Source organism: Anomaloglossus baeobatrachus, chromosome 3 (genome assembly GCF_048569485.1).
Source record: "Anomaloglossus baeobatrachus isolate aAnoBae1 chromosome 3, aAnoBae1.hap1, whole genome shotgun sequence".
Lineage (NCBI taxonomy): Eukaryota > Metazoa > Chordata > Amphibia > Anura > Aromobatidae > Anomaloglossus > Anomaloglossus baeobatrachus.
The window spans coordinates 217731948-217757467 of NC_134355.1; the positions used below are offsets into that span (position 1 = coordinate 217731948).

At 45.1% G+C, this 25520-nt stretch overlaps 1 protein-coding gene across 2 annotated transcripts in view; it reads left to right on the plus strand.

Moving 5' to 3' along the window:
• The window catches only part of KMO (kynurenine 3-monooxygenase), a 1795071-nt gene that overhangs the window by 1053352 nt on the left and 716199 nt on the right, over positions 1–25520 (plus strand). For both annotated transcript variants that reach the window (XM_075338209.1, XM_075338210.1), the window contains one exon: positions 6512–6583. In XM_075338209.1, the coding sequence (XP_075194324.1) occupies positions 6512–6583 (72 nt within the window). The remainder of the gene's footprint in view (positions 1–6511; positions 6584–25520) is intronic.

The window sequence follows — 25520 nt, forward strand, 5'->3', positions numbered from 1 at the left end:
TGGTAAGTCTTAGGTGGCATAAAACTGCTGGGCATGGTAAGATTGAGATCACTGAAGGAAAATTTTTTGATTTCACTGGTGTCCGAAAGTGCAATATCACGATCAGGGGAAAGTTGACCAAAGTGTACCTTAAGTCTTACCGACCTATAAAATTTGTTTAATTCCTGTTCCAATTTAAAAGTGTCAAAGTGAGGAGTTGGACAATAGGTTAAACCTTTTTGTAAAACCTGTGATTCGAGGGGGGACAAGGTATAGGAGGAAATATTGAAAATGAGGTCCGTCCTACCTGGGATCTCGTTGTTACGCGTTCCACCGGATGTGGCTCTCCTCGGCCCCCTCCTCGTCTTCTTTGGTTGTAGGTACGACGTGGTCCTAAAAAAGAACTGCCATGGGACTCAATTTCACTGCCAGAACTGGCAGAAGATGAGAATTCAGATCTAACTGGAAATCGTCTACGTGAAAATGTTTCGCCACAACGCCATCTGTATACTTGTCCACGTTTATAATCTTCCTCATCTCTTGCAAATTTGTTGCGTTTACGTTCCTGTAAGGATTTCTTATATTCCAAAATGGTGGATTCCATTTTAGTTTTCATATTATTTAATTCAGTTGAAGAAAAGGTATTCAAAAGTTGTCCCTCAATTGTAGATATCTGTCGAGAGATGGTGTCAAGCTCCTTATGTAAAAAATCGATAGTTAAAGTCATAAGGTCATATGAACATTTGTTCAAAATCTGTTCAAATGTGGTACAAAAATCGGAATTATCAGAAAATAGCGTGGGACGTAATGAAACGCGCAAACCGCGTGGTATCCGTTTTACCTTATAATATTCTGCCAATGTAATGAGGTGGAGTTCAAGGGCTGTCTGCCGCTTCAGCTCCCGTTCATATTCTTTCGTTCTAGATTCTTCACTAGGTGTGAATAAAAATTGACCCGTAGAGGTCACTCTCGAGTGAATAGTGGTAGTTTGTTCTTCATTGTAAGAAAATACATTAGAGGCCATTGGTGAAAAACGATTGGTACTTCAGGAGCACAGATCAAAATACAATAGTATGAAAAAACCGTGATGGTCTGGCTCACTGCTCAGGTGGTCCTCAGGAGAACTTTACAATAGATAATCAAAAAACTCCGGCACTCATTTGTGGTGAAAATTATTGGTTCTTTATTACATGTCCATTGAATAACACAACGTTTCGGCTAATGCCTTCAACGTTTCGGCTAATGCCTTCTTCATAGACTGGAAATTTCAATAAGAATAAAAAAATATATATGTCAGTACCATAAACATGTATATATTCTCATACTTTTATATATCGGTAATCTCATATGACATCAATTGTCCGTTTTTTTCTATCACGTCAAGTTTTTCCTCCTCAACTTACCTGCCATAGAAGCACAATTGCACTGATTTCTGTAATAAGACTTGTTATCTGAGTACAATTTGACTCATATAGAGCTACGTGGCAACTTGTAAGAGTAGTCACAACTGAGACAGTGTGGTGAGAGGTGTGTGCAGCTCCCAATACGTCATAATTATCAATATCTTTACACAAAAAATGTATCATAGTAGGAATAAATATGATTTGTGATAGCTTTTCTCTTTACATTGGGCGCTTAGTTGTAATTTATATATCTTTAATGATTTTTTTCTTTGTTAGTTTTCAAAGCTTGTAACTTTCCATCTCAGTGTTTTATTTACTTATGTACATATTTCCTTTGTTTCAGATCATGTCTGCTCCTTCTTCCTCTCGTCGTAAATGCCTAAACAACCCTGACTCCTTCTGCTATATTTGTGGTGTTTTCACCATTCCAGTTCAAAGGGCAAACATCAGTGCATTTGTCAAACAAGCATATTTTGCATATTTTAAAGTAAAACTCGGTGATCAAGATAAGCCATGGGCCCCTCACATAGTGTGTAAGCAGTGTGTCGAGAGTTTACGGATGTGGACCAAAGGTACACGTGAAAAGTTGGCATTTGGTATCCCCATGGTGTGGAGAGAGCAAAAAAGTCATTCCCCAGACTGTTACTTCTGTTTAGTGAAAACATCAGGATTTAACAGGAAAAATAAAAGTAAAATAGAATATCCAAATCTACCGTCAGCTATCAGACCAATGCCTCATTCAGCTGAAATTCCAGTGCCAGTTTTCGAACAGCTACCATCTCTAGAAGTTCTGAGTGATGTTGACGAACACAGTGACAGCAATGAGGCAGAATTTGAAATTCACAAGGATTCAATTCGTAAGGGATTTGATCAGCATGAGTTAAATGATTTAGCACGTGAATTGGGCTTATCAAAAAAAGCTTCAGAATTACTAGCATCAAGGCTGAATGAGAAACAGTTACTTGAACAAAGAGCGAAGGTATCATACTTTCGTACTAGAGAAAGTACATTTTTGCAGTACTTTCGGTGTGACAGTGGTTTTGTGTTTTGCCATAATATTCCTGGTTTACTCCAAGAATTAGGGCATCAATGTACAATCCAAATGAATGGCGACTGTTTATTGATAGCTCAAAGCGGAGTCTTAAGTGTGTCCTTCTACACAATGGCAATTTATTTGGTGCAGTCCCTATTGAGCATTCTGTCTCTCTTCGTGAAGAACATGGAGATATAAAGAGAGTTATTGAGTTATTGAAATATGACACACACAATTGGATCATCTGTGTTGACCTTAAAATGGTTTGCTTCCTTCTTGGTCAGCAACGTGGGTACACAAAGTATCCCTGCTTTCTCTGTATGTGGGATAGCAGAGCTTGAGAAAAGCATTGGGTTGAGTTGAATTGGCCTCAAAGATGTGGTCTTAAACCTGGAGATCCTAACATTCTACATCAGCCACTTGTTGACAGGAAGAATATACTATTCCCACCTCTGCACATAAAACTAGGTCTCATGAAGCAATTTGTAAAAGCATTGCCAACTGACGGTGACTGTTTTAAGTACATCATGTTGGCACTTCCTGGACTGTCCATTGAAAAAATCAAGGCTGGTGTGTTTGATGGTCCACAAATTCGACAGCTCATCAAAGATGAACATTTCACCGGGACTATGTCAGATCTATAGAAGAATGCTTGGTTATCATTCAAAGACGTGTCAAGAACTTTCTTGGAAATACACGTGCAAGTAATTACAAAGAAATTGTTCAGAAACTATTGGAGAGCTACAAAGTGCTTGGTTGCAACATGAGTATTAAACTACATTTTCTGCATTGCCATCTTGCCAACTTTCCGGAAAATCTTGGTGCTGTTAGCGATGAGCAAGGTGAACGATTTCTCCAAGATTTGAAGGTTATGGAAGACCGTTACCAGGGTAGATGGCATGTACATATGATGGCTGACTATTGCTGGAGCAGCAAACGTGATTGTCCTCAAGTTAAACACTCCAGAAAAAGCTATAAATGTACATTTTTACCTTAAATACTTGCATATATATATATATATATATATATATATATATATATATACTTTGTAGAAAACATGATAGTGTTAAAAAACGTATTTGTCATGCCTATTTCTTATATATTTCAATTTTGTTCATATTTGTACTAGTTAAAATAAAACAAACACTTTTTAGGTACAGTAGTTTACATATTTTTGAGAAGACAAAAATCCTATAGTTCAAAAACTTGACGTGATAGAGAAAAACTGAGATCATTTCTGGATTCAGCATCCAAAAATTAATTAAGAACAGTTGTCTGACCTAACTCCTAAAAAATTGCATTCCCCAGTGTTATCAATGAGTGGTTGACTTTATTCCTCAAGTCAGTATGATTACAGTGATACCAAATTTATATAGTTTTTTTTTTAGATTTGGCGACTATCACACTAAAACGGCTTTTTACAAAATAAAGTTTTTTTTATTTCACTGCATTTTGAAGGCTATATTTTTTTATTTTTCTGCCAACAGTCATATGAGGGCTTGCTTTTTGTGGGATGAGCTGGAGTTTTTGTTGGTACCATATTGGTACCATTCTTTTCAAGTTTTTGTGAGTCAAAATCGTGAAGAAAAACCAATTCATGAACAGTCTTTTGTTTGTTTTGTTTTTTTACACTGTTCACCATGCCGTAAAAGTGATGATAGCTTTATTCTTTATCATGCTTAAAAACACAAGTCTTGTCTTAGGGGTACTTCTCACATAGCGAGATCGCTAGCGAGATCGCTGCTGAGTCACTGTTTTTGTGACGTACCAGTGACCTCATTAGCGATCTCGTTATGTGTGACACTGAGCAGCGATCTGGCCCCCTGCTGTGAGATCACTGCTAGTTGCACATAGCTCTGGTTCATTTTTTGGGCGTTGCTCTCCCGCTGTGAAGCACACATCGCTGTGTTTGACAGCGAGAGAGCAACGATCTGAATGTGCAGGAAGCAGGGAGCCGGGTTCTGCGGACGCTGTAACCAAGCCAAGGTATACATTGGGTAACCAAGCAAGCGCTTAGCTTGATTACCCGATATTTACCTTGGTTAAAGCTTCCGCCGCTATCAGGCTGCCAGTGCCAGCTCCCTGCTCCCTGCACACGTGGTCAGACTTAACATCGGGTAAATAAGCAAAGCGCTGTGCTTATTAACCCAATGTGTACTCTGGCTACAAGGGCAGGGAGGCAGCGCTAAGCGGTGTGCGCTGCTAACCAAGGTAAATATCTGGTAACCAAGCCTGGTTACCCAATATTTCCCTAAGTTACGAAGCGCAGCATCGCTTCCACGCGTCGCTGGTGGCTGGGGGCTGGTCACTGATCGCTGGTGAGATCTGCCTGATTGACAGCTCACCAGCGACCATGTTGCGACGCACCAGCGATCCTGACCAGGTCAGATCGCTGGTGGGATCGCTGGAGCGTCGCTAAAGTGTGACGGTACCCTTATGCATTTCAAGCTCCTAAGAGCTCTTACTCATATGCTATGAGTAAGAGCCCTTAGGAGCTTGAAACGCGTAAAACAAGATGTGTTTTTAAGCATGATTTTAAATATGCACAATAAAAGTTATTTGTTATGAAATGAAGAAGTCTGACGTGGATTAACAAGTCAAATCGGATGGTGCTGGACAACCCTTTTCTTGAATTCTGTTGGAACCACTACTCAGAAGCCGGCCTGTTGTTTGCCCATGCACTGACCACTATTAATGGACTTGGAATGGGTGAGCTGAATCTCCCCTCTTTTTCCTTCTTGTAATGTGATTGGACATCTGGTCTACATAACCCTAACCTTTATCATGGTTTTCCTATGTTTTTAAAATTTTTTTGAATAAAGCCATGTTTTAACTTATGAAATGGTTGCTGGATTTACCTCTGATCTGAATTCTACTGTTTAGGCACCTCATTGGGTCTCCAAATGTGGCATGGTGTCCACTAATAATTCCAGCCAATTTTGCTTTAAAAAATTTAAATGGCACTCCTTACCTTGCCAGCCCTGCCGTGCGCCCAAACAATTGATTTCCACCACATCAGCTTACTCAGGAAAAATTGCACAACAAATTGTATGGTGCATTTTCTCCTATTACCCTAGTGAAAATACAAAATATTATGGCTAAAGTAACATTTTTGTGGGAAAAAGTAAAATTTTCAATTTTTTTACTTCTACATTGCTTTGATTGCTGTGAAGCACCTAATGGGTTAATAAACTTCTTGAATGTGGTTTTGAGCAGTGTGAGTTGTGTAGTTTTTAGGTATTTTCTATCACCTAAGCCTCTCAATGTCTCTTCAAATGTGATGTGGTCCCTAAAAAAATGGTTTTGTAATTTTTGTTGGAAAAATTAGAAATTGCTGATAAACGTTGTACCTTTCTAACTGCCTAATAAAAAAAATGATGTTTCAAAAATTGCGCTGATGCAAAGTAGACATTGGGAAATGTTACTTAGCAACTATTTTGTGAGACATAACTCAATTCGGATTTATGAGCATACAATTTCAGTTTGAAAATTGCAAAATTTTCGCCAAGTTTCTGATTTTTTCACAAATAAACGGACAAAATATTGGACTAAATATATAACTATCAGGAAGTACTGTATGTCATGAAAAAACAATGTCAGAATCACCGGGACTCGAAGCATTCTGGAGGTGTAACCTGTCAAAGTGACACTCGCCAGAATTGCAAAAAGTGGCCCGGTTATGAAGGTGAAAATGAGCTCCGGGGTGGAGGTTAATGGTTGTGTATTGAGTTGAGGTCACACAAATATACACTCTTATACTGTTATTCAAGCTGTACACTGACCACTTTACATTATATTAAAGTGTCAGATCATTAGTCTTGTTCCATGAAAGATCTAATAAAATATTTACAGGAATGTGAGGGATGTACTCACTTTTGCAATATACTGTTTATCTATGAGTTTTCTAATCATCCTAGAATATATAGTATTAAATTGTGCTCCAATGCAAATATACCTTTTAATTCTACATTAATAGATTGCCATAAAGTCACTGTAATTAATATTGTGTTATGTAGGACAATGAACTCTATAGACTTTTTTTTTTCTACTTTACAGTTTCATTTTAGGTTACTTTCTCTCCATTTTTACTTTCTAGTTTGCAATGGAACCAAATTATCTGCACATCTGGCCAAGAAATACATTTATGATGATTGCATTACCTAATCTGGTAAGACATTTTGTATATTGCTAACATTCATGTTTATCACATCCCTTTATTGAGATTTGCTGAATTTTAATATTGAATGACCCCTCTTTACAATAGATCATCAACATCAGATAAGTAGGAGTTTTATTAACATATTGTGGCACATTGTTAATGCCAAAGCTAAGGATAGTTTAGCAATATTAAGATCTTAGAAAATCACTTTATTTGTATTTCAAATGTACAGCAATGATAAATTGTGTCTTGAGTTTTTGAAAGGATTTTCACTAAATATATATTTTCCCTCTCCAGGCCTGTTGAGTTGCTAGGTTCTTTCTAAAGTGTGTGATATGACTTTTTTTATCAGATAGCACTTGGACCAGTGTTATAATATAGGGCAGTGCAGATCTGCTTTTTTCTCATGCCAATTCGGCATTCAAAAACAATCACAGCATGCTGTGAGTGGCTCCAATATTTGGATCATGCACACCCATAAAATTCTGTGGGTACTTGTGAAATATTGGACTGAACACAGATGTTATCCAAGTGCAGTCCAATTACAGTGAACACAGGCAATTGAGAAGGTGGAGAGATGAAGTTCTCCTTCTCCTCACTTTTGCTCATCTCTCAAATGTGAGAAAAATTGGAGCACAGTGAATAACACTTGACTCACACTCGACTGAAGTAAGCTGCGCAAACAGTGATGACATCACTCAGGTGATTTGCGGTCACTAGTGGAGGACTCCAGCTGTGGCCTTGGCTAACCTGAGTAACATCACCACTGATCGTGGCTCAGTTTCCGCCAGAACCTCACAGCAGGCAGTCATGTTCAGATGTAGCAGTGATGGAAGTGCCGTGGGACTTCATGTGGATTACATAAGACCCTCAGGGGTGTTTTGGGGGTTAATAAAGTAGTAAAAGAGGGTGCTTGCTTTATCTTTTATTTCAAATAAAGCATTTTTTGGGTGTTTGTGTTTTTATTTACTTTCACTTACAGATTAATAATAGGGGGTCTCATAAACCCTACTCATTATTAATCTAAAGCTTAGTGGCAGCTGTGGGATACCATTAACTCATTATTACCACGATTGCCACTGCAATTGGAAAGAGTCGGGTAAAGTGCGGGAACTGTAGCATTTAATGGATGCGGCAATTCTGGACGTCTGCAGGCTGATATTTTTAGGCTGGGGGCACCCAATAATCATGGGTCCCCCAGCCAGAGAATACCAGCCCCTAGCAGTTGGGCTTTATCTTGGCTGGGTATCAAAATGGGGGGGGGGGAGGGAGCACACACCCTTGTTTAACATTATTTATTTAGATAATGTTGTTTCTCCTATTTTGATGCCCAGCCAAGATAAGCGCATGGCTGGGGCATGCAGCCTGTAACTGTAGCTTTATCTGTGCTGGGTATCATAATATGGGGGGACCCTATGCCAATTTTTTTTTTTATTATTAATTTTACTGTACGATATAGACTTGTCCACCGGTGTCTGTGATTGGAAATGTCATACATGCTATCCCTCAACGTGGGGGCGCATCTGACTGCAACCAATCACAGATGCTGGTGGGCGGGGGAATCAGTGCATATTCAGTGATGGTAATGAGTGGCCCGTGAAGTGAATGAGTGGCTGTGGAAGCAGTGTGACAACCATCGTGGTGACTCAGTAAGTATAAAGTGCTTGCTCCTACCCCTTTGTGCTGGATTCTGGTACCCATAGACTTTGCATATAGACCAGCATCTGGCCAGATAACAGGGCAATCCACACCAACCCCGAGTCAGCGGGTAATTGATCTGCCAGTTCTCCGAAATGCAGGGACAAAACGCAAAAATAATTGACAGGCTGCACCTTTGCTGCGTCTTCAAAAACGCAGCCAAAAAAAGTTGCACTGTTCAGACAAGCAAAATAGAAGTTTCCTAGACTTTGCAAGGGGGAAAAAATGCATGCATTTGGGTGCATCTTTTGTGACCATAAACTTCACAAAAAAACCTCAGTAAAGGATGCAGTGTGCACATATAGCCTAAGGAGCCAGAGGTGTAATAACCGCGGTCGCAGAGATTGCGACTAGAGATGAGCGAACCGGTCGTGGTTCGGCTCGAGTTCGAACCGCATAGGAAACAATGGGAGGCAATCACAAACACATAAAAACACCTAGAAAACACCCTCAAAGGTGTCCAAAAGGTGACAAACAACTCACAACACAACACAAACACATTAGAAAGTGACAAGGACATATACTCATGCGAAAAAAAAAGAGCTGGACAAGGAAAAAGAGGAGGAGACACAGATATATGAGTATATGCAAGGGAACATCGATGCCATTACTGTGCAACTTGAGCCTTGCTCATTTTAGGCTTCCAATCTGGATAAATTGACTGAGCTCGCCAGGTACGCTTTGGGGATCTTGTCGTGTCCCGCAGTCAGCGTTCTCTCGGAACGTGTCTTCAGTGCTGCTGGGGGTGTACTGACAGATAAGCACACGCGTCTGTCCACTGACAATGTGGACATACTAACGTTCACCAATATGAGGAAGTCATGGGTCACAGAGGACTTTTCTTCCCCTGGGTCAGCCAGGGGAGGCAAAAGGCACGTGTATTTTTGAGAGTGCTTCATGCAAAGCATCTTTTTCATCTTGAAAATGGGGGTCAACCGATGCCAGTCAAGTGGGGTGTGTGGGGCCCAATTAGTGGAAACGAGGGAGACTGTGGTTGGAGTCCCCTCGCTTTTGAAAAAACAACCAAGATGAACAAGTCATGGCTCTCAGAGGACTTTTCTTCCCTTGAGTCATCCAGGGGAGGCGAAAGGCACGCGTATTTTTGAGAGTGCTTCATGCAAAGCATCTTTGTAAGCTTGAAAATGGGGGTCAACTGATGCCAGTCAAGTGGGGTGTGTGTGGATCAATTTTTGGAAACGAGGGAGACTGTGGTTGGAGTCCCCTTGCTGTGTTTACATGCTTTTAGAAGGGCATGACATGGCTTAGAGGTTGACTTTCAGCATCTGCAAACTGTTGGCTACCAAAATGCTGCCTTTCCAACCTTTTTAACCAAGGATTTTTGAGACCTTATGCCCATCGCAGTGCCCCAAGAGCCGATGCCCAGGCGCCACTCCTTCTCCAACAAATGCGTGCCCGCACTACACCAGCATGTCGCACCAAACATCACCGCTTCTTTGACAAACTCTGTGTGACAGGATGCATTTCACCACAGATACTTGGCCCAGTAAGCATGGACAGGGGCGTTACATGTCGCTGACTGGGCAATGGGTTACTATGGGGAGAGATGGAGAAGGGTCTTCTGTACAAGTCTTGCCATCCCCACGAGTTGTGTCAATCCTTCCTCTGTATGTAGAAGTTAATACACTGCTTCTGCCTCCTCAACCTCGTGTTGGTCCTCCACCTCGGCCCAAACCCTGTGTGGTCAGGCCACCCTTCCTTGTGACTGCGCACAAGGAATACCACACACCTCCTTACTATGCTGGCAGAAGAGCTCAATGCCATCAGGCGTTCAAATGGTTACTTTGAAATGTATGGGAAATGTTAGTCACACCGCTGAGAAGTTGTGGACGTTTAGCTCTGGAGACCGAGTTTCATCAATGGTTGTCTCCACTCAACCAGCAGCCAGGGAAGGCCGGGTACGACAATGATGCAAACATGGGTGCGTGACAATGTGACACACGTGCCTTGTGTGGCTCACGTGTTGAACCTGGTTGTCCAGCAATTTTTAAAGCACTATCCTGGCCTACATGGCCTTCTGCAGAGAGCACGGTGTAACGCCTTCCTTGATCCACACACTCAGATGGGCTGTAAAGGATAGGTTAGAGGAAAGCCACTCACCAAGCAGGACCCCCAGAACCCTGAAACCCTTTAACCCTTATATAGGGATTATGAATTACACAGGGCCCAAATTGATCAATACCTGTGGAAGGCTGCAGTTCCAGAGAATAGTATAGTCAGGCAGGGTCAAAACATTATTTGAGGAACAGGAACAGAATGGGACGGCCAGGACTTAATCAGAAAACAAGCAGAGGTGAAATGCTGATCGGCCAACAAGGTACATAAACAGCAAGCAGGAAAAGTAGTCAGGTAACAAGCACACAAAATCATAAAACTGAACTGGGGGTAAAAGTAACCAGAGGTTCATAGCTATGTCTGGCAGTGGTCTGCAGACAGGATGGGCATAAAAAAGGGTGTGGTGTCTTCCCATTGGTTGTAGCTGAATGATGGTACTTCATCTGCGAGATACCCACCACCTACATTCAACCAGAGATTCTGCATCTGTCAAGGTATTGCAGCCCAGTGGATGAGCATAACCTGCGTCCACCTGCGACGCTGGCATCGACTCCTCTCCCATCATCAGCACTATGCATGAAAGGAACACTGGGCGACCGGAGTACAAATTGACGGAGCGGACTCCGTTGGTGACTTAAAAGCCGTGTGTGGCAATGATGCAAACCTGGCTGCGGGCCATCGTCAGGGCAATGTGACACACGTGGCTTGTATGGCTCACGTGTTGAATCTAATTCTCCAGCAATTTTTAAAACACCATCCTGGCCTACATGGCCTTGTGCAGCGGGCACACTCGCTATGTGCTCACTTCCATCGTTCGCACCCAGCAGCTCAACAACTTTCGTCGCTACAGAAGTCTTTAGGTCTGGTGGTTAAACGCCTGAAATGCGATGTGCCAACATGCAGGAGCTTGAATCTGCACATGTTGCAGCGTTTGTGGCAGCACCGCCGAACCCTGCTGCAATACGTTATGACATATAGCCTGGGCTTATTTGATCCAGAGGTGGTGCAGATCACGCTGCTGGAGTGGTGTCATATCAAGGACCTATGCACCCTTCAACACAGTTTACAAATGTCGACGAAGATGTTTAGCACTGGCAATGCCATTCTCAGCGTGACAATTCTGGTCATCTACATGATGGAGCACACTGTAAGCATTATGCGGAGTCAGGTGTTGGGACAAGAGGAAGGGGAGGAAGTACAGGAGGAGTAATATGCGGAAGGGATAACAAGATCTACGAGTTCCAGATGGTCAGCGGCACCTAGGCGGCAGTCATGGTGGGGGAGAAGGATTAACAAGGGCGCATAGTATCAGCAAAAACTGTTGAGGAAGGTGCAGGAGCCCATGAAGAAATGGAGGACGAACTGGCGATGGGCATGGAAGACTCAACAGATGCTCACATTTCGGTTTGGGGGAGAGGGCAGAGGAAGGAGGCATGATTTTCACCTCTCCGCCACCAACACACCAAGGACTTGGTCCTCCTGGATGCACAAGACACATTAGCGCCTTCTTGCTGGACTACCTACAACATGACCCTCGGATAGTACGAATTTAAAGTAATGCTGATTAGTGGGTTGCCACACTGTTAGATCCCCGGTACAACACAAAATTTTGCAAAATAATTCCGGCCATAGAAAGGGACGCACGTATACAGGAGTATCAGCAGAAGGTGGTACGCAATATTCGATTTGCTTTTCCACTAAACACCTGTGCTGCATAGAGTGAATCTCAATGCTTTCTCATGGATAGGAGGAAATGGTCATTTACTTGTCCACATCTGAGGGACTGAGGGCTGTCTGCTGTGCTGAGATGGCATTGAGTACGGTGTCCCCGCAGAGTTGCACTTTTGGTCATATACAAAATGAGTTGAAAAAGGACAGATGCTGCTGGAAAGGGGAACAGGTGTGTTGGAAAGGTGAAAAAAGTTTGTGTCCGTAGATTTGGTGGTTAAGCAACAGTAACATTTGCTGAAGAAACAACATCTGTTATGGTGGGAATGGCAGATTTGGATAAGGTGGTATATACTATGTTACTGCTATTTAAAAAAAATTAAGAAGAAAAGAAAGAGAAAGGTATATATCCCCATCGCCAGTCGGTGTCCACCATGCTCCCAGTCGGAAAAGGAGAGGCTGTCAAATGGAAGGTTAGGTGGAGGATACAGAGCTGAGTGGCTATGAAACTAATAGTAGCCTGAACCGAGTTAGACGCCTCTCGGATCTGGAGACTGGGAGACCTGTTAGCGTCACAGGGTCCACACGCCCACCCAGCCCAGGAAAATCCCTGTTAACAACACAGGGGACATTGGGCACGCTGTCCGTGTGCATTGGGGCCACACCTGTGGACAGCAGGCGCATCAGCAGCAGCAGGCCTGTTAATGTCACTAGCAGGACTGGTAGGACAGGAGCTGGTCTTAACCGTTCTGCGTTACCAACTGTGGTGGCAGCCTGCATCGACGCCCTATCCCTGCCTATCTCTGGCCTAAAGACGCAATGGGTTCAACACATGGAGGTGTGCTCTTTCGGAGCATAATAGAAGACTGCACACCTCCTTGTTGGCTCCAGGCCCTTTTATAACCTGGGTTTGCCACAAACCAGGGGGGACCACGATGCACCTCCTGGAGACAAAAGCAGAGTGACACGTCATGAGTGGCATAACTAGCGTCCTATTCGGAACCGCCACTTCAATAATGACCTCATGGCTGCCACGACTTAAACACCTCACCAGTCATTGTCTGACCAACAATAATGAGGTGACAAGTCATAGGGGCGGGCCTCTGTAAGCCAGTTGGGAGTGGCCTGGCCACATCGTCAGGACACCTGATGCCCTGTGGTCTATATGGGCCCCCCACATCAGGGGCAGGCCCAAAGAGTTCATTACCGGACCTAGCCTCCGATGCAGTAAGTGCCTGAGCATGCTCAGCATGAAATACAGTCTCCGAAAAAAAGACTATCCGCTTCAGCATGCTGTCTAGGCACAACACAGGACTTAGACCCGGCACGAAGTGCAAGTACCTGTGCAAAGAGGCTTTTCGCACTAAGTGTGAAGCCCCACAGGTGTTGTTTCGGTGCATTACCTCCAGGTACTCCACGTGGAGGAACAGTCTGGTCACAGGTAGGTTGCTTCTTTATATGTAGTTTCGTGATGCCACTCTTGGTATTGCGGTCAGTGGGGACTGCCACTGCAGTGTAAGGGGACACCTGGGGCTGATGTTGGGTGCAGTTAGTTGTAGTGGCCTCCCGAGAGTGAGGCAAGCCCCAGGGCCCTGTTTAAGTGTGTGGAACCGCAGGTCGCAGAATGACTCAGGCACAGTCCAGACGAGCATGCACTGTAGCCCAAAATGAAGACTTAGCCTCAGGAATGACACAGTCAGGCTGAGCATACTCAGTAGGTGAAACACTGGAGTTAGGCTGCGGCTTGGGTATATCGGCACACGCATGCGCACTAGCAGCCTCTCCACACTTAGACGTGGAGGAGAAAGCAGCCAGCTGGACAACCCGAGGCACAGCCCTAAATGGCAGGTGACAGCTGGGCGCAACTGGAACCGCAGCAGGTTGCTTGTGTTTACGGCGGCACCAATTCGTAACAACAAATAACAGCTAAAATAACAGGTGTACTTCTTCCCGTAGATAATCTGATATGATCCTTTTTTCACGGACAAGACCATCGTTAACAAAAGTAGATGAGGCACCAAAACAGCAGCTGCTTCAATGGATGTCAAGTGCGCCATAAAGTGGGCTCTCCTCCACCTCAAGTTCAATATCACAAATACTCCATTCCACTGTGGTGTCAACCCAATCGCACTTGCTTCCTAACAGCTCTCAAGTTTCCACCAGCCTTGCTGAGTATGGGGTAACAGAGATGGTTGAGTCTGCAGAGCTGTTCAGTCACACTATAGCCTGTGAATTAGAGGTCTGCTCCAAAGCTGCAGTGAGTACAGACAAAGAAGTTATTATTATTAGTATTATTATTATTTATTTATAGAGCACCATTGATTCCACGGTGCTGTACATGAGAAGGGGGTTACATACACAATACATATACAAGTAACAATAGACAGACTGGTACAGAGGTAAGAGGGCCCAGCCCTTGCGGGATTACATTGTAAAGTATTTTGGGGAGGAGACAGTAGGTGGGGTGTAGGTTGGGCGGAAGCTCCGCACGGTGGTGGGGTCATTGAAGGTTATAGTCATTTCTGAACAGATGAGTTTTCAGGTTCCGTTTGAAGCTTGCGGGTGTAGCAGATAATCTGACATGTTGAGGCAACGAGTTCCAGGAGACAGGGGAAATGATCTGCACAGATGGCCAGAAGGTTTGTGAGTCGGATCCAGGCCCTGATGAAGAGGGTGCTGAGCATAATGTACACCCTCATTTCCAAACCATACATCATCCTGGTGGAGACAATGGGTAACATGATGAGGAGACTCAGATACCTGATTGTAACGTCAACTTTTGCTATTCGGTCAGGGCAGGAAGAGGTTGTCACGGAGGACTCAGGATGAGGAGAATGAAAACACACAGGGTGATGATGAGGTTGGAGACACCACTTACTGTCAAACCAAAGTCAGCCAGTCGATGATGTCAGCAGAGGAGGTGTAGGAGGATGCTACTGACGATGAGTTTACCTTTTGTCTTCCTGGACAGAGACAAAGTACTGGAAGCACGTCAACAACTGAATCCTCGGCCACAACTCTGCCTATGAGCATAAGTCATGTTGGCTATGCAGGTCGCATGGGTTGTAAGCCTTGCCTAGCCTGGGAATTTTTTGGACATAGCAAAGGATCACCCAAGTCATGTAATCTGTAACAATCTCTAAGTAGAAGGCAAAAAATCTCAACTTTGAGTACTTCCACCATGAAGTGTTACATGGATATGAATTGATAGCGTGAGGATGTATTGCTCAGCTTTAGCCACTGTCAATGCAACATGCTTGTTTGCCGTTCATTGCATGCATTGTTGCAGACTACACACAAGGGGCTGCAGGTTTTTTTGGAGCTGCTTTTATCTGTTTGGTCACTATAGCAATAGCAAAACGCTCTTCGGGTGTGGACTTGGAGATGCTGTCTATGAACAGAAGGAAAAGATAAAGGTGTGTGTTACAGCAAAGAGCCACCACGGAAACACTTCGTTCAATTGTGAGGGGAGTCATTTTGGAGTTTGGTGAGAAGTACCGTAACGCCAGTGAGCAGCATCCTGTGCCACAGACCAACATTCTTCCGGTGCTGTCTATACTGTTTACCATGAGAGGAGCGTAAAGTCTGTATTTATGGCAACTGGACATCACAGTACCTGGGTACGGTAGGCTGTGCCCAGACAGTAATGCATGCACGCAACACTTTGTTTTATTATCAAAACACATATCTGTTCAGGGTAAGCCGACTATATAGACAATGAGACTTGCTGCCTCTGCACTGTCAAATTGTCACATACAGTTTAAATCCATAGAGGGACAGCGACACATGTTTGCATTGACTGTTGCTTTTCAAGATTTCCATGACTGTGTTGCAGAGCTGTGTGGTTTGCATTCACACTGTTATCATCTGCCTTATCTGTGAGGCTTCAGCTAACAAGGGTATTCAGTGGGGGTAATGTGTTTTGTCTATGTTTACGTAGATAACTGGGAAGCTCTTGTGATGCGCCACTAGTAAGTCATGTTCTCACACACACACAAACACACACACACACAATTACTGCTGCTACGCAGAGGGATTAGCAGGTAGTAGGCAACTGAATAGATTGTTCTATTATTTCAATTTTATGCATGGTTCTTAATTGTTTGTTTTGGGAAAATTAAACAATCATTTATCAACCCAACTGCCTAGAGTGCTTTTCCTGTTGCGTGGTTTTGCTGCATTCTGGGGAGCCCACCAAGTACAAGACTTAAAATGAAGCATAAGTTGCAATGGGAATTTCACTGTGCTACAATGCGGCCTAGCGGGGCTGTGCAACCACCGCCTGCCCCATCAAGTGCATCTGCGTGCTCTTCATCCTCTTTGACTGTGGGGACAGCAGTCACACATGCTTTTTCACGCTGAACTTCCACCCCTTTACCCGTAAGCGGGAGTGTGATTGGCAGGTTCGTCACTTGTTTTGGAAGTGGAAACAGATGGTATTGTTGAGCTGTCAGTCAGCGAGAGAACCACCATTGGATGAAGGCAACATTATATCCACGCCTGCACCTTCGTCACAGATTGGCTGGACTACCTGCAGTTAATTATTGAGTTCCACAAATGGAAAGGAGTGTAGAATGCACAGGTGTTGTACCTTGCTTGGCAGCAAAGAAACACTAACTTAGTATTCCAGACAATTTTATGATGGCAGAAAAAGTGTCAGCTCTTTGGGCAAATTAAATAGCGTGGCAAAAGTGGGCAGATGGGTACAGTGGCCATGTTCTGTGGGTACCAGGACAGTAAAGGAAGCCTCAATTTCTATCCCTCCTAATGATAAAATGCAGCAAGGAATTCCCTGAGTTTGCTATAAAATTTGCATAGCAAAATATGCAGGAGGACAGAATGCAGAGGTGGTGAGACTTGCTTGGCACCAGTGGCACAATAATGGAGTTCAGCAGCCACTCTTTGGATGCCACTAACTGGCAGCACTCTTTTAAATTAAAATGGCTTTGCAAAAATGTGCAGGAGGGAAGAATGCAGAGGTGCTGGAAATTGCTTGTCACCAGTGGGACACAAATGGAGTACAACAGCCACTTTTTGTATGCCAGTAAGTTGCAGCTTTTTTTGCTATTATTATAGCTTTAAAAACCGAGCAGGAGGGTGTAATGCAGAGGTGCTGTAAATAGCTTGGCACCTGTGGGGCACAAATGGAGTACAACAGCCACTTTTTGTATGCCACTAAGTTTCCTCAGTGTTTGGTATTATAATGGCTTTGTAACAATGAGCTTGAGTGTGCAATGCAGAGGTGCTGCAAATAGATTTGCACTAGTGGGACACTAATGAATTCCAACAGCCACTTTAGGATGCCACTAAGTTTCCTCAGTGTTGACTAGTATAATGGCTTAGTAACAATGAGCTTGAGTGTGCAAAGGGCAGGAGGGTATAGTGGCGGGGTTGTGGGTCAGTGTAGAGGAAAGGAAGCCTCACTTTCTATCCCTCCTAATGATGAAATGCAGCAAGGAACTCCCTGACCTTAGCTACACAGACGCTCCTATCTGTAGCTGTTAAAAACTCTTTCCATGGACCTGACTGTCACCTATGGCTCTGAGCCTGTTGTAATTAGCCCTTACAAGGGCTGAAAGAAACTTCTATCCCTATTCTGTATAGCGCTGTGTGTAGAGCGTACACAGCAGTATTGGAGACAGGAGCTGCACCAGCGGTGACTGACAACCAGACGCAGAAGGCAGATAATGGCGTCCAGACGGCAGATGCCCGTATTTATAATGCAGGGACATGTGACATGGACATCCTATCACACATGCCGTTGCTTCTCTGGCTAAAAGTCCACTTAGCTGTGTGTGTGTCTGGGATTGGCTGACATGCTGGCCCGCCCCACTACACGCGCGCTTAGGGAGGGAAGGAAGAACAGAAAAAAAAAATGGCGATCGCCATTATCCCAGCAGCAGTGATCTGAATGCGCTGTTCCCGCAGACTACGCTGAAATTTCATAATAGTGTGAGTCACAGAGTGACTTACACTATTACAGCGGAAAGCCAGCTAGTAATTAGCTTGGCTTTTTGCTGCTAGAACCATTCTCGAACGTAACTAGAACTATCAAGCTTTAGCAAAAAGCTCGAGTTCTAGTTTGATCTAGAACAGCCCCCAAAATCACTCGTACCGCAAACTGGAGAACCACGAACCGTGCTCAACTCTAATTGCAACTTCAACTGGGCCTGGGGATGCAGTGGGCCCACCTGCCCGAGCCCCTGGTTCAGATGGATGTGGGTGTTCAAGGGCACGCATCCAGCTGAAATACATAGCAGCACAAAGACTTGTCAGGTCCCTACGCTGCGATATGCCGGCCACCAGTGAAGTCCATGAATATTCATTGCAATGTGGGGCATAGGGATCAGAGAATATGCTGACAGCTGCTGGTGCTGTAAGTGGCTGCACATGACACTGACTTCATGTGATCCACCACTTACATGCTGATCAATTGCCAGCATGCTAGCGTCACAGGAGGACACTGGGGAAGCACAGGGAAGGTGAGATAAATCATTTTTGTTTTTTTTTTACTGTGTGCAGCGCAGTGGATGGCTATATACCAGAATGGAGGCTATATACCAGGATGGGGGCTATATACCATGATGAAGGGGCAATATACCAGGATTAAAGGGCTATATACAAGGATGGGGCCATATAAACCAGGCTGGGGACATGATAGGAGCATACATACCAGGATGAGGCCATGATGGGAACATATATGCCAGAATGGGTTATATTAAGGACATATCTACCAGGATGGGGCCATATATATGAGGATTAGAGATGAGCGAACCGGTCCCGGTTCGGCTCGAGTTCGGTTCGCCGAATGGAGGTCTCATTCGAGTTCAGTTCGTCGAACGTTCGACGAACCGAACTTGAACCGCATAGAAAACAATGGCAGGCAATCACAAACACAGAAAAACACCTAGAAAACACCCTCAAAGGTGTTCAAAAGGTGACAAACAACTCACAACACAACACAAACACATGGGAAAGTGACAGAGACATATACTCATGCGAAAACAAAAGAGCTGGACAAGGAAAAAGAGGATGAGACACAGATATATGAGTATATGCAAGGAAACATCGATGCCATTACTGTGCAACTTGAGCCCTGCTCATTTTAGGCTTCCAATCTGGATAAATTGCCTGAGCTTGCCACGTACGCCTTGGGGATCTTGTCGTGTCCTGCAGCCAGCGTTCTCTCGGAACCTTTCTTCAGTGCTGCTGGGGTCTGCTGGCAGATAAGCACACGCGTCTGTCCACTGACAATGTGGACATGGCTCTCAGAGGACTTTTCTTCCCCTGGGTCATCCAGGGGAGGTGAAAGGCATGCGTATTTTTGAGAGTGCTTCATGCAAAGCATCTTTTTCATTTTGAAAAGGGGGGTCAACTGATGCCAGTCAAGTGGGGTGTGTGTGGCCCAATTAGTGGCAACGAGGGAAACTGTGGTTGGAGTCCCCTTGCTGTGTTTCTAGAAGAACCAAGATGAACAAGTCATGGCTCTCAGAGGACTTTTCTTCCCCTGGGTCATCCAGGGGAGGTGAAAGGCATGCGTATTTTCGAGAGTGCTTCATGCAAAGCATCTTTTTCATTTTGAAAAGGGGGGTCAACTGATGCCAGTCAAGTGGGGTGTGTGTGGCCCAATTAGTGGCAACGAGGGAGACTGTGGTTTACATGCTTTTCGAAGGGCATGACATGCCTAAGAGGTTGAGTTTCAGCATCTGCAACTTGTTGGCTACAGAAAGGCTGCCTTTACACCCTTTTGAGACCGAGTATTTTCGAGACCTTATGTCCATTGCAGTGCCCCAAGAGCCAATGGCCAGTCGCCACTCCTTCTCCAAGAAAGGCGTGCCCGCGCTACCACAGCAGGTCGCAAACAACATCACCGATTCCTTGAGAAACTCTGTGTGTGACAGGGTGCATTTCACCACAGATACTTGGACCAGTAAGCATGGACAGGGGAGTTACATGTGTCTGACTGGGCACTGGGTAACTATGGTGAGAGATGGAGAAGGGTTTGCTGTACAAGTCTTGCCGTCCCCACGAGTTGTGTGTCAATCCTTCCTCTGTATGTACAAGTTCCTCCACTGCTTCTGCCTCCTCAACCTCGTGTTGGTCCTCCACCTCGGCCCAAACCCTGTGTGGTCAGGCCACCCTTCCTTGTAACTGCGCCCAAGGAATCCCACACACCTCCTTACTATGCTGGCAGCAGAGCTCAACAGCATGATGCGGTCGACTCTTTACTTAGAAATGTCTGGGAAATGTGAGTCACACCGCTGATGAGTTATGGACGGTAAGCTCTGGAGAGTGAGACCGAGTTTCATCAATGGTTGTCTCCAATCAACCAGCAGCCAGGGAAGTCCGGGTGCGACAATGATGCAAACCAGTCTGCGACCCTTCTTCAGGGCAATGTGACACACGTGCCTTGTATGGCTCACGTGTTGAACCTGGTTGTCCAGCAATTTTTAAAACACTATCCCGACCTACCTGGCCTTCTGCAGAGGGCACGGTGTAACGCCTGCCTGGATCGACACACTCAGATGGGCTGTAAAGGATAGGCTAGAGGGAAGCCACTCACCAAGCTGGACCCCCAGAACCCTGAAACCCTTTAACCCCTATACAGTGATTTGGAATTACACAGGGCCCAAGTAGATCAATACCTGTGGAAGGCTGCAGTTCCAGAGAATAGTAGTCATGCAGGGTCAAAACATTAATTGAGGAAGAGGAACAGAATGGGATGGCCAGGACTTAATCAGAAAACAAGCAGAGGTGAAATGCGGATCGGCCAACGAGGTACATAAACAGCAAGCAGGAAAAGTAGTCAGGTAACAAGCACACAAAATCATAAAACTGAACTGGGGGTAACAGTAACAAGAGGTTCATAGCTTTGTCTGGCAGTGGTCTGCAGACAGGAGGGGCCTAAAAAAGGGTGTGGTGTATTCCCATTGGTTGTAGCTGAATGATGGTACTTCATCTGTGATATACCCACCACCTACATTCAGCCTGTGGTTCTGCATCTGTCAAGGTAACGCAGCCCAGTGGGTGAGCATAACCTGCGTCCACCTGCGCCGCTGGCATCGACTCCTTTCTCATCATCAGCACTATGCACGAAAGGAACACGTTGTCACCTGGCGACCGGAGTACAAATTGATTGAGTGGACTACGTTGGTGACTTAACAGCCGTGTGCGGCAATGATGCAAACCTGTCTGCGGCCCTTCGTCAGGGTAATGTGACACACGTGCCCTGTATGGCTCACGTGTTGAATCTGATTCTCCAGCAATTTTTAAAATACCATCCCGGCCTACATGGCCTTGTGCAGCGGGCACGCTGCTATGTGCTCACTTTCATCCTTCGCACCCAGCAGCTAAACAACTTTCATCGCTCCGGAAGTCTTGGGGTCTGGCGGTTAAACGCCTGAAATGCGATGTTCCGACACGCAGGAATTGGAATCTGCACATGTTGCAGCATCTGTGGCAGCACCGCAGAGCTCTGCTGAAATACGGTATGACGTATACCCTGGACTAACTTGATCCAGAGGTGGTGCAGATCACGCTGCTGGAGTGGTGTCAGATCAAGGACCTATGCACCCTTCTACACAGTTTACAAATGTCGACGAAGATGTTTAACACTGGCGATGCCATTCTCAGCGTGACAATTCTGGTCATCTACAAGATGGAGCACACCGTAAGCATTATTCGGAGTCAGGTGTTGGTCCAAGAGGAAGGGGAGGAAGTACAGGAGGAGTCATATGCAGAAGGGATAATAAGATCTACAAGGTCCAGACGGTGAGCGGCACCTAGGCGGAAGTCAAGGGACGCTGGGGGAGAGGGATTAACAAGGGCGCATAGTATCAGCAAAAATTGTTGAGGAAGGTGCAAGAGCCCATGAAGAAATGGAGGACGAACTGGCGATGGGCATGGAAGACTCAGCAGATGAGTGAGAGCTTGCTCACATTTCGGTTGTGCGAGGTTGGGGGGAGAGGGCAGAGGAAGGAGGCACGATTCTCACCTCTCTGCCACCAACACACCAAGGACTTGGTCCTCCTGGATACACAAGACACATGAGCGCCTTCTTGCTGCACTACCTACAACATGACCCTCGGATTGTACGAATTCGAAGTAATGCTAACTACTGGGTTGCCACACTGTTAGATACCCGGTACAAGACAAAATTTGGCGAAATAATTCCTGCCATAGAAAGGGACGCACGTATACAGGAGTATCTGCAGAAGGTGGTACGCAATCTTAGATCTGCTTTTCCATTAAACACCAGTGCTGCACAGAATGAATCTCAACGCTTTGTCATGGATAGGAGGAAATGGTCTTTTACTTGTCCACATCAGAGGGACCGAGGGCTGTCTGCTGTGCTGAGATGGTATTGAGTACGGTGTCCCTGCAGAGTTGCACTTTTGGTCATATACAAAATGAGTTGAAAAAGGACAGATGCTGGTGGAAAGGGGAACAAGTGTGTTGGAAAGGGGAAAAAAGTTTTTGTCCGTGGGTTTGGTGGTTAAGCAAAAGTAACATTTGCTGAAGAAACACCATCTGTTACGGTGGGACTGGCAGATTTGGATAAGGTGGTATATACTATGTTACCGCTATATAACGAAAATTAATAAGAAAAGAAAGAGAAAGGTATATATCCCCATCAGCAGTCAGTGTCCACCGTGCTCCCAGATCCAAAAGGAGAGGTTGGCAACTGGAAGGTTAGGTGGAGGATACAGAACTGTGTGGCTATGAAACTAATAGTAGCCTGAACCGAGTTAGACGCCACTCGGATCTGGAGACTGGGAGCCCTGTTAGCGTCACAGGGTCAACACGCCCACCCAGCCCAGGAACTCCCTGTTAACATCACAGGGGCCATTGAGTACGCTGACCATGTGCATTGGGGCCACACCTGTGGACAGCAGGTGCATCAGCAGCAGCAAGCCTGTTAATGCCACTGGGCTGCACAAGCAGAACTGGTAGGACAGGAGCTGGTCTTAACCGTTCTGCGTTACCAACTGTGGTGGCGGCCTGCATCAACGCCCTATCCCTGCCTACCTCTGGCCTAAAGCCGCAATGGGTTCAACACATGGAGGTGTGCTCTTTCGGAGCATAATAGAAGACTGTGCACCTCCTTGTTGGCTCCAGCCCGTTTTATAACCTGGGTCCGCCCCAAACCAGGGTGGACCACAATGCACCTCCTGGAGACAAAAGCAGAGTGACACGTCATGAGTGGCATAACTAGCGTCCTATTTGGAACCGCAACTTCAATAATGACCTCATGGGTGCCACGACACAAACACCTCACCATTCATCGTCTGACCATCAATAATGAGGTGACAAGTCATAGGGGCGGACATCTGCAAGCCATTTGGGAGTGGCCTGGCCACAGCGTCAGGACACCTGATGCCCTGTGGTCTATATGGGCCCCCCACATCAGGGGCAGGGCCAAAGAGTTCATTACCGGACCTAGTCTCTGATGCAATGACTGAGCATGCTCAGTAGCATGAAATACAGTCTCTGAAAAAAGACTATCAGCTTTAGCATGGTGTCGAGGCACAAAACAGGACCTAGACCCGGCACGGAGTGCAAGTACCTGTGCAAAGAGGCTTTTCGCAATAAGTGTGGGAGCATGCGCTGTATCCCGAAATGAAGACTTAGCCTCAGGAATGGCACAGTCAGGCTGAGCATACTCACTAGGTGAAACACTGTAGTTAGGCTGCGGCTGGGGTAAATCGGCACACGCATGCGCACTAGCTGCCTCTCCACACTTAGACGTGGAGGAGAAATTGCTCTTCGGGTGTGGACTTGGAGATGCTGTCTATGAACAGAAGGAAAAGCTAAAGGTGTGTTACAGCAAGGAGCCGCCGCGGAAACACTTCGTTCAATTGTGAGGGGAGTCATTTTGGAGTTTGGTGAGGAGTACTGTAACGCCAGTGAGCAGCATCCTGTGCCACAGACCCACATTCTTACAGTGCTGTCTATACTGCTTACCGTGAGAGGAGCGTAAAGTCTGTATTTCTGGCAACTGGACATCACAGTACCCGGGTACGGTAGGCTGTGCCCAAACAATAATGTGGGCACGCAACACTTTGTTTTATTAGCAAAACACATATCTGTTCTGGGTAGGCCGACTATATAGACAATAAGACTTGCTGCCTCTGCACTGTCAAATTGTCACGTACACTTTAAATCATAGAGGGACAGCGACACATGTTTGCATTGACTGTTGCTTTTTAAGATTTCCATGACTGTGTTGCAGAGCTGTGTGGTTTGCATTCACACTGTTATCATCTGCCTTATCTGTGAGGTTTTAGCTAACAAGGGTATTCAGGGGGGGTAATGTGTTTTGTCTATGTTTACGTAGATAACTGGGAAGCTCTTGTGATGCGCCACTGGTAAGTCATGTTCGCACACACACACACACACACACACACACACACACACGCACAAACACACAATTACTGCTACGCAGAGGGATTAGCAGGTAGTAGGCAACAGAATAGATTGTTCAATTATTTAAATTGTATGCATGGTTCTCATTGTTTGTTTTGGTAAAGTTAAACAATCATTTATCAACCCAACTGACTAGAGTCCTTTTTCTGTTGCCTGGTTTTGCTGCATACTGGGGAGACCACCCTGTACACGACTTAAAATGAAGCATAAGTCGCAATGTGAATTTAACTGTGCTACAATGCGGCCTAGCGTGCCTGTGCAACCACTGCCTGCCCCATCAAGTGTATCTGCATTCTCTTCATCCTCTGTGACTGGGGACAGCAGTCTCACATGGTTTTTCACACTGAACTTCCACCCCTTTACACGCAACAGGGAGTGTGATTGGTAGGTCATCACTTGTTTTGGAAGTGGAAACAGATGGTATTGTTGAGCTGTCAGACATCGAGAAAACCAACATTGGATGCAGGCTACATTATATCCACACCTACACCTTCATCACAGATTGGCTGGACTACCTGCATTTAATAATTGCATTCCAGAAATGGAAATGAGTGTAGAATGCACATGTGTTGTACCTTGCTTGGCAGCAAAGGAACACTAACTTAGTATTACAGACAATTTTAGGAAGGCAGAAAAAGAGTCAGCTCTTTGGGCAAATTAAATAGCGTGGCAAAAGTGGACAGGTGGGTACAGTGGCTGTGTTCTGTGGGTACCAGGACAGTAAAGGAAGCCTCACTTTCTATCCCTCCGAATGATAAAATGCAGCAAGGAATTCCCTGAGTTTGCTATAAAATTAGCGTAGCAAATAGATTTGCACCAGTGGGACACTAATGAAATACAACAGCCAGTTCTTGTATGCCACTAAATGGCAGCTTTTTTTGCTATCATTATAGCTTATTAAAAACAAAGCAGGAGGGTGTCATGCAGAGGTGCTAGAAATAGCTTGGCACCAGTGGGACAATAATGAAATACAACAGCCAGTTCTTGTATGCCACTAAATGGCAGCATTTTTTGCTATTATTATAGCTTATTAAAAACAGAGCAGGAGGGTGTCATGCAGAGGTGCTAGAAATAGCTTGGC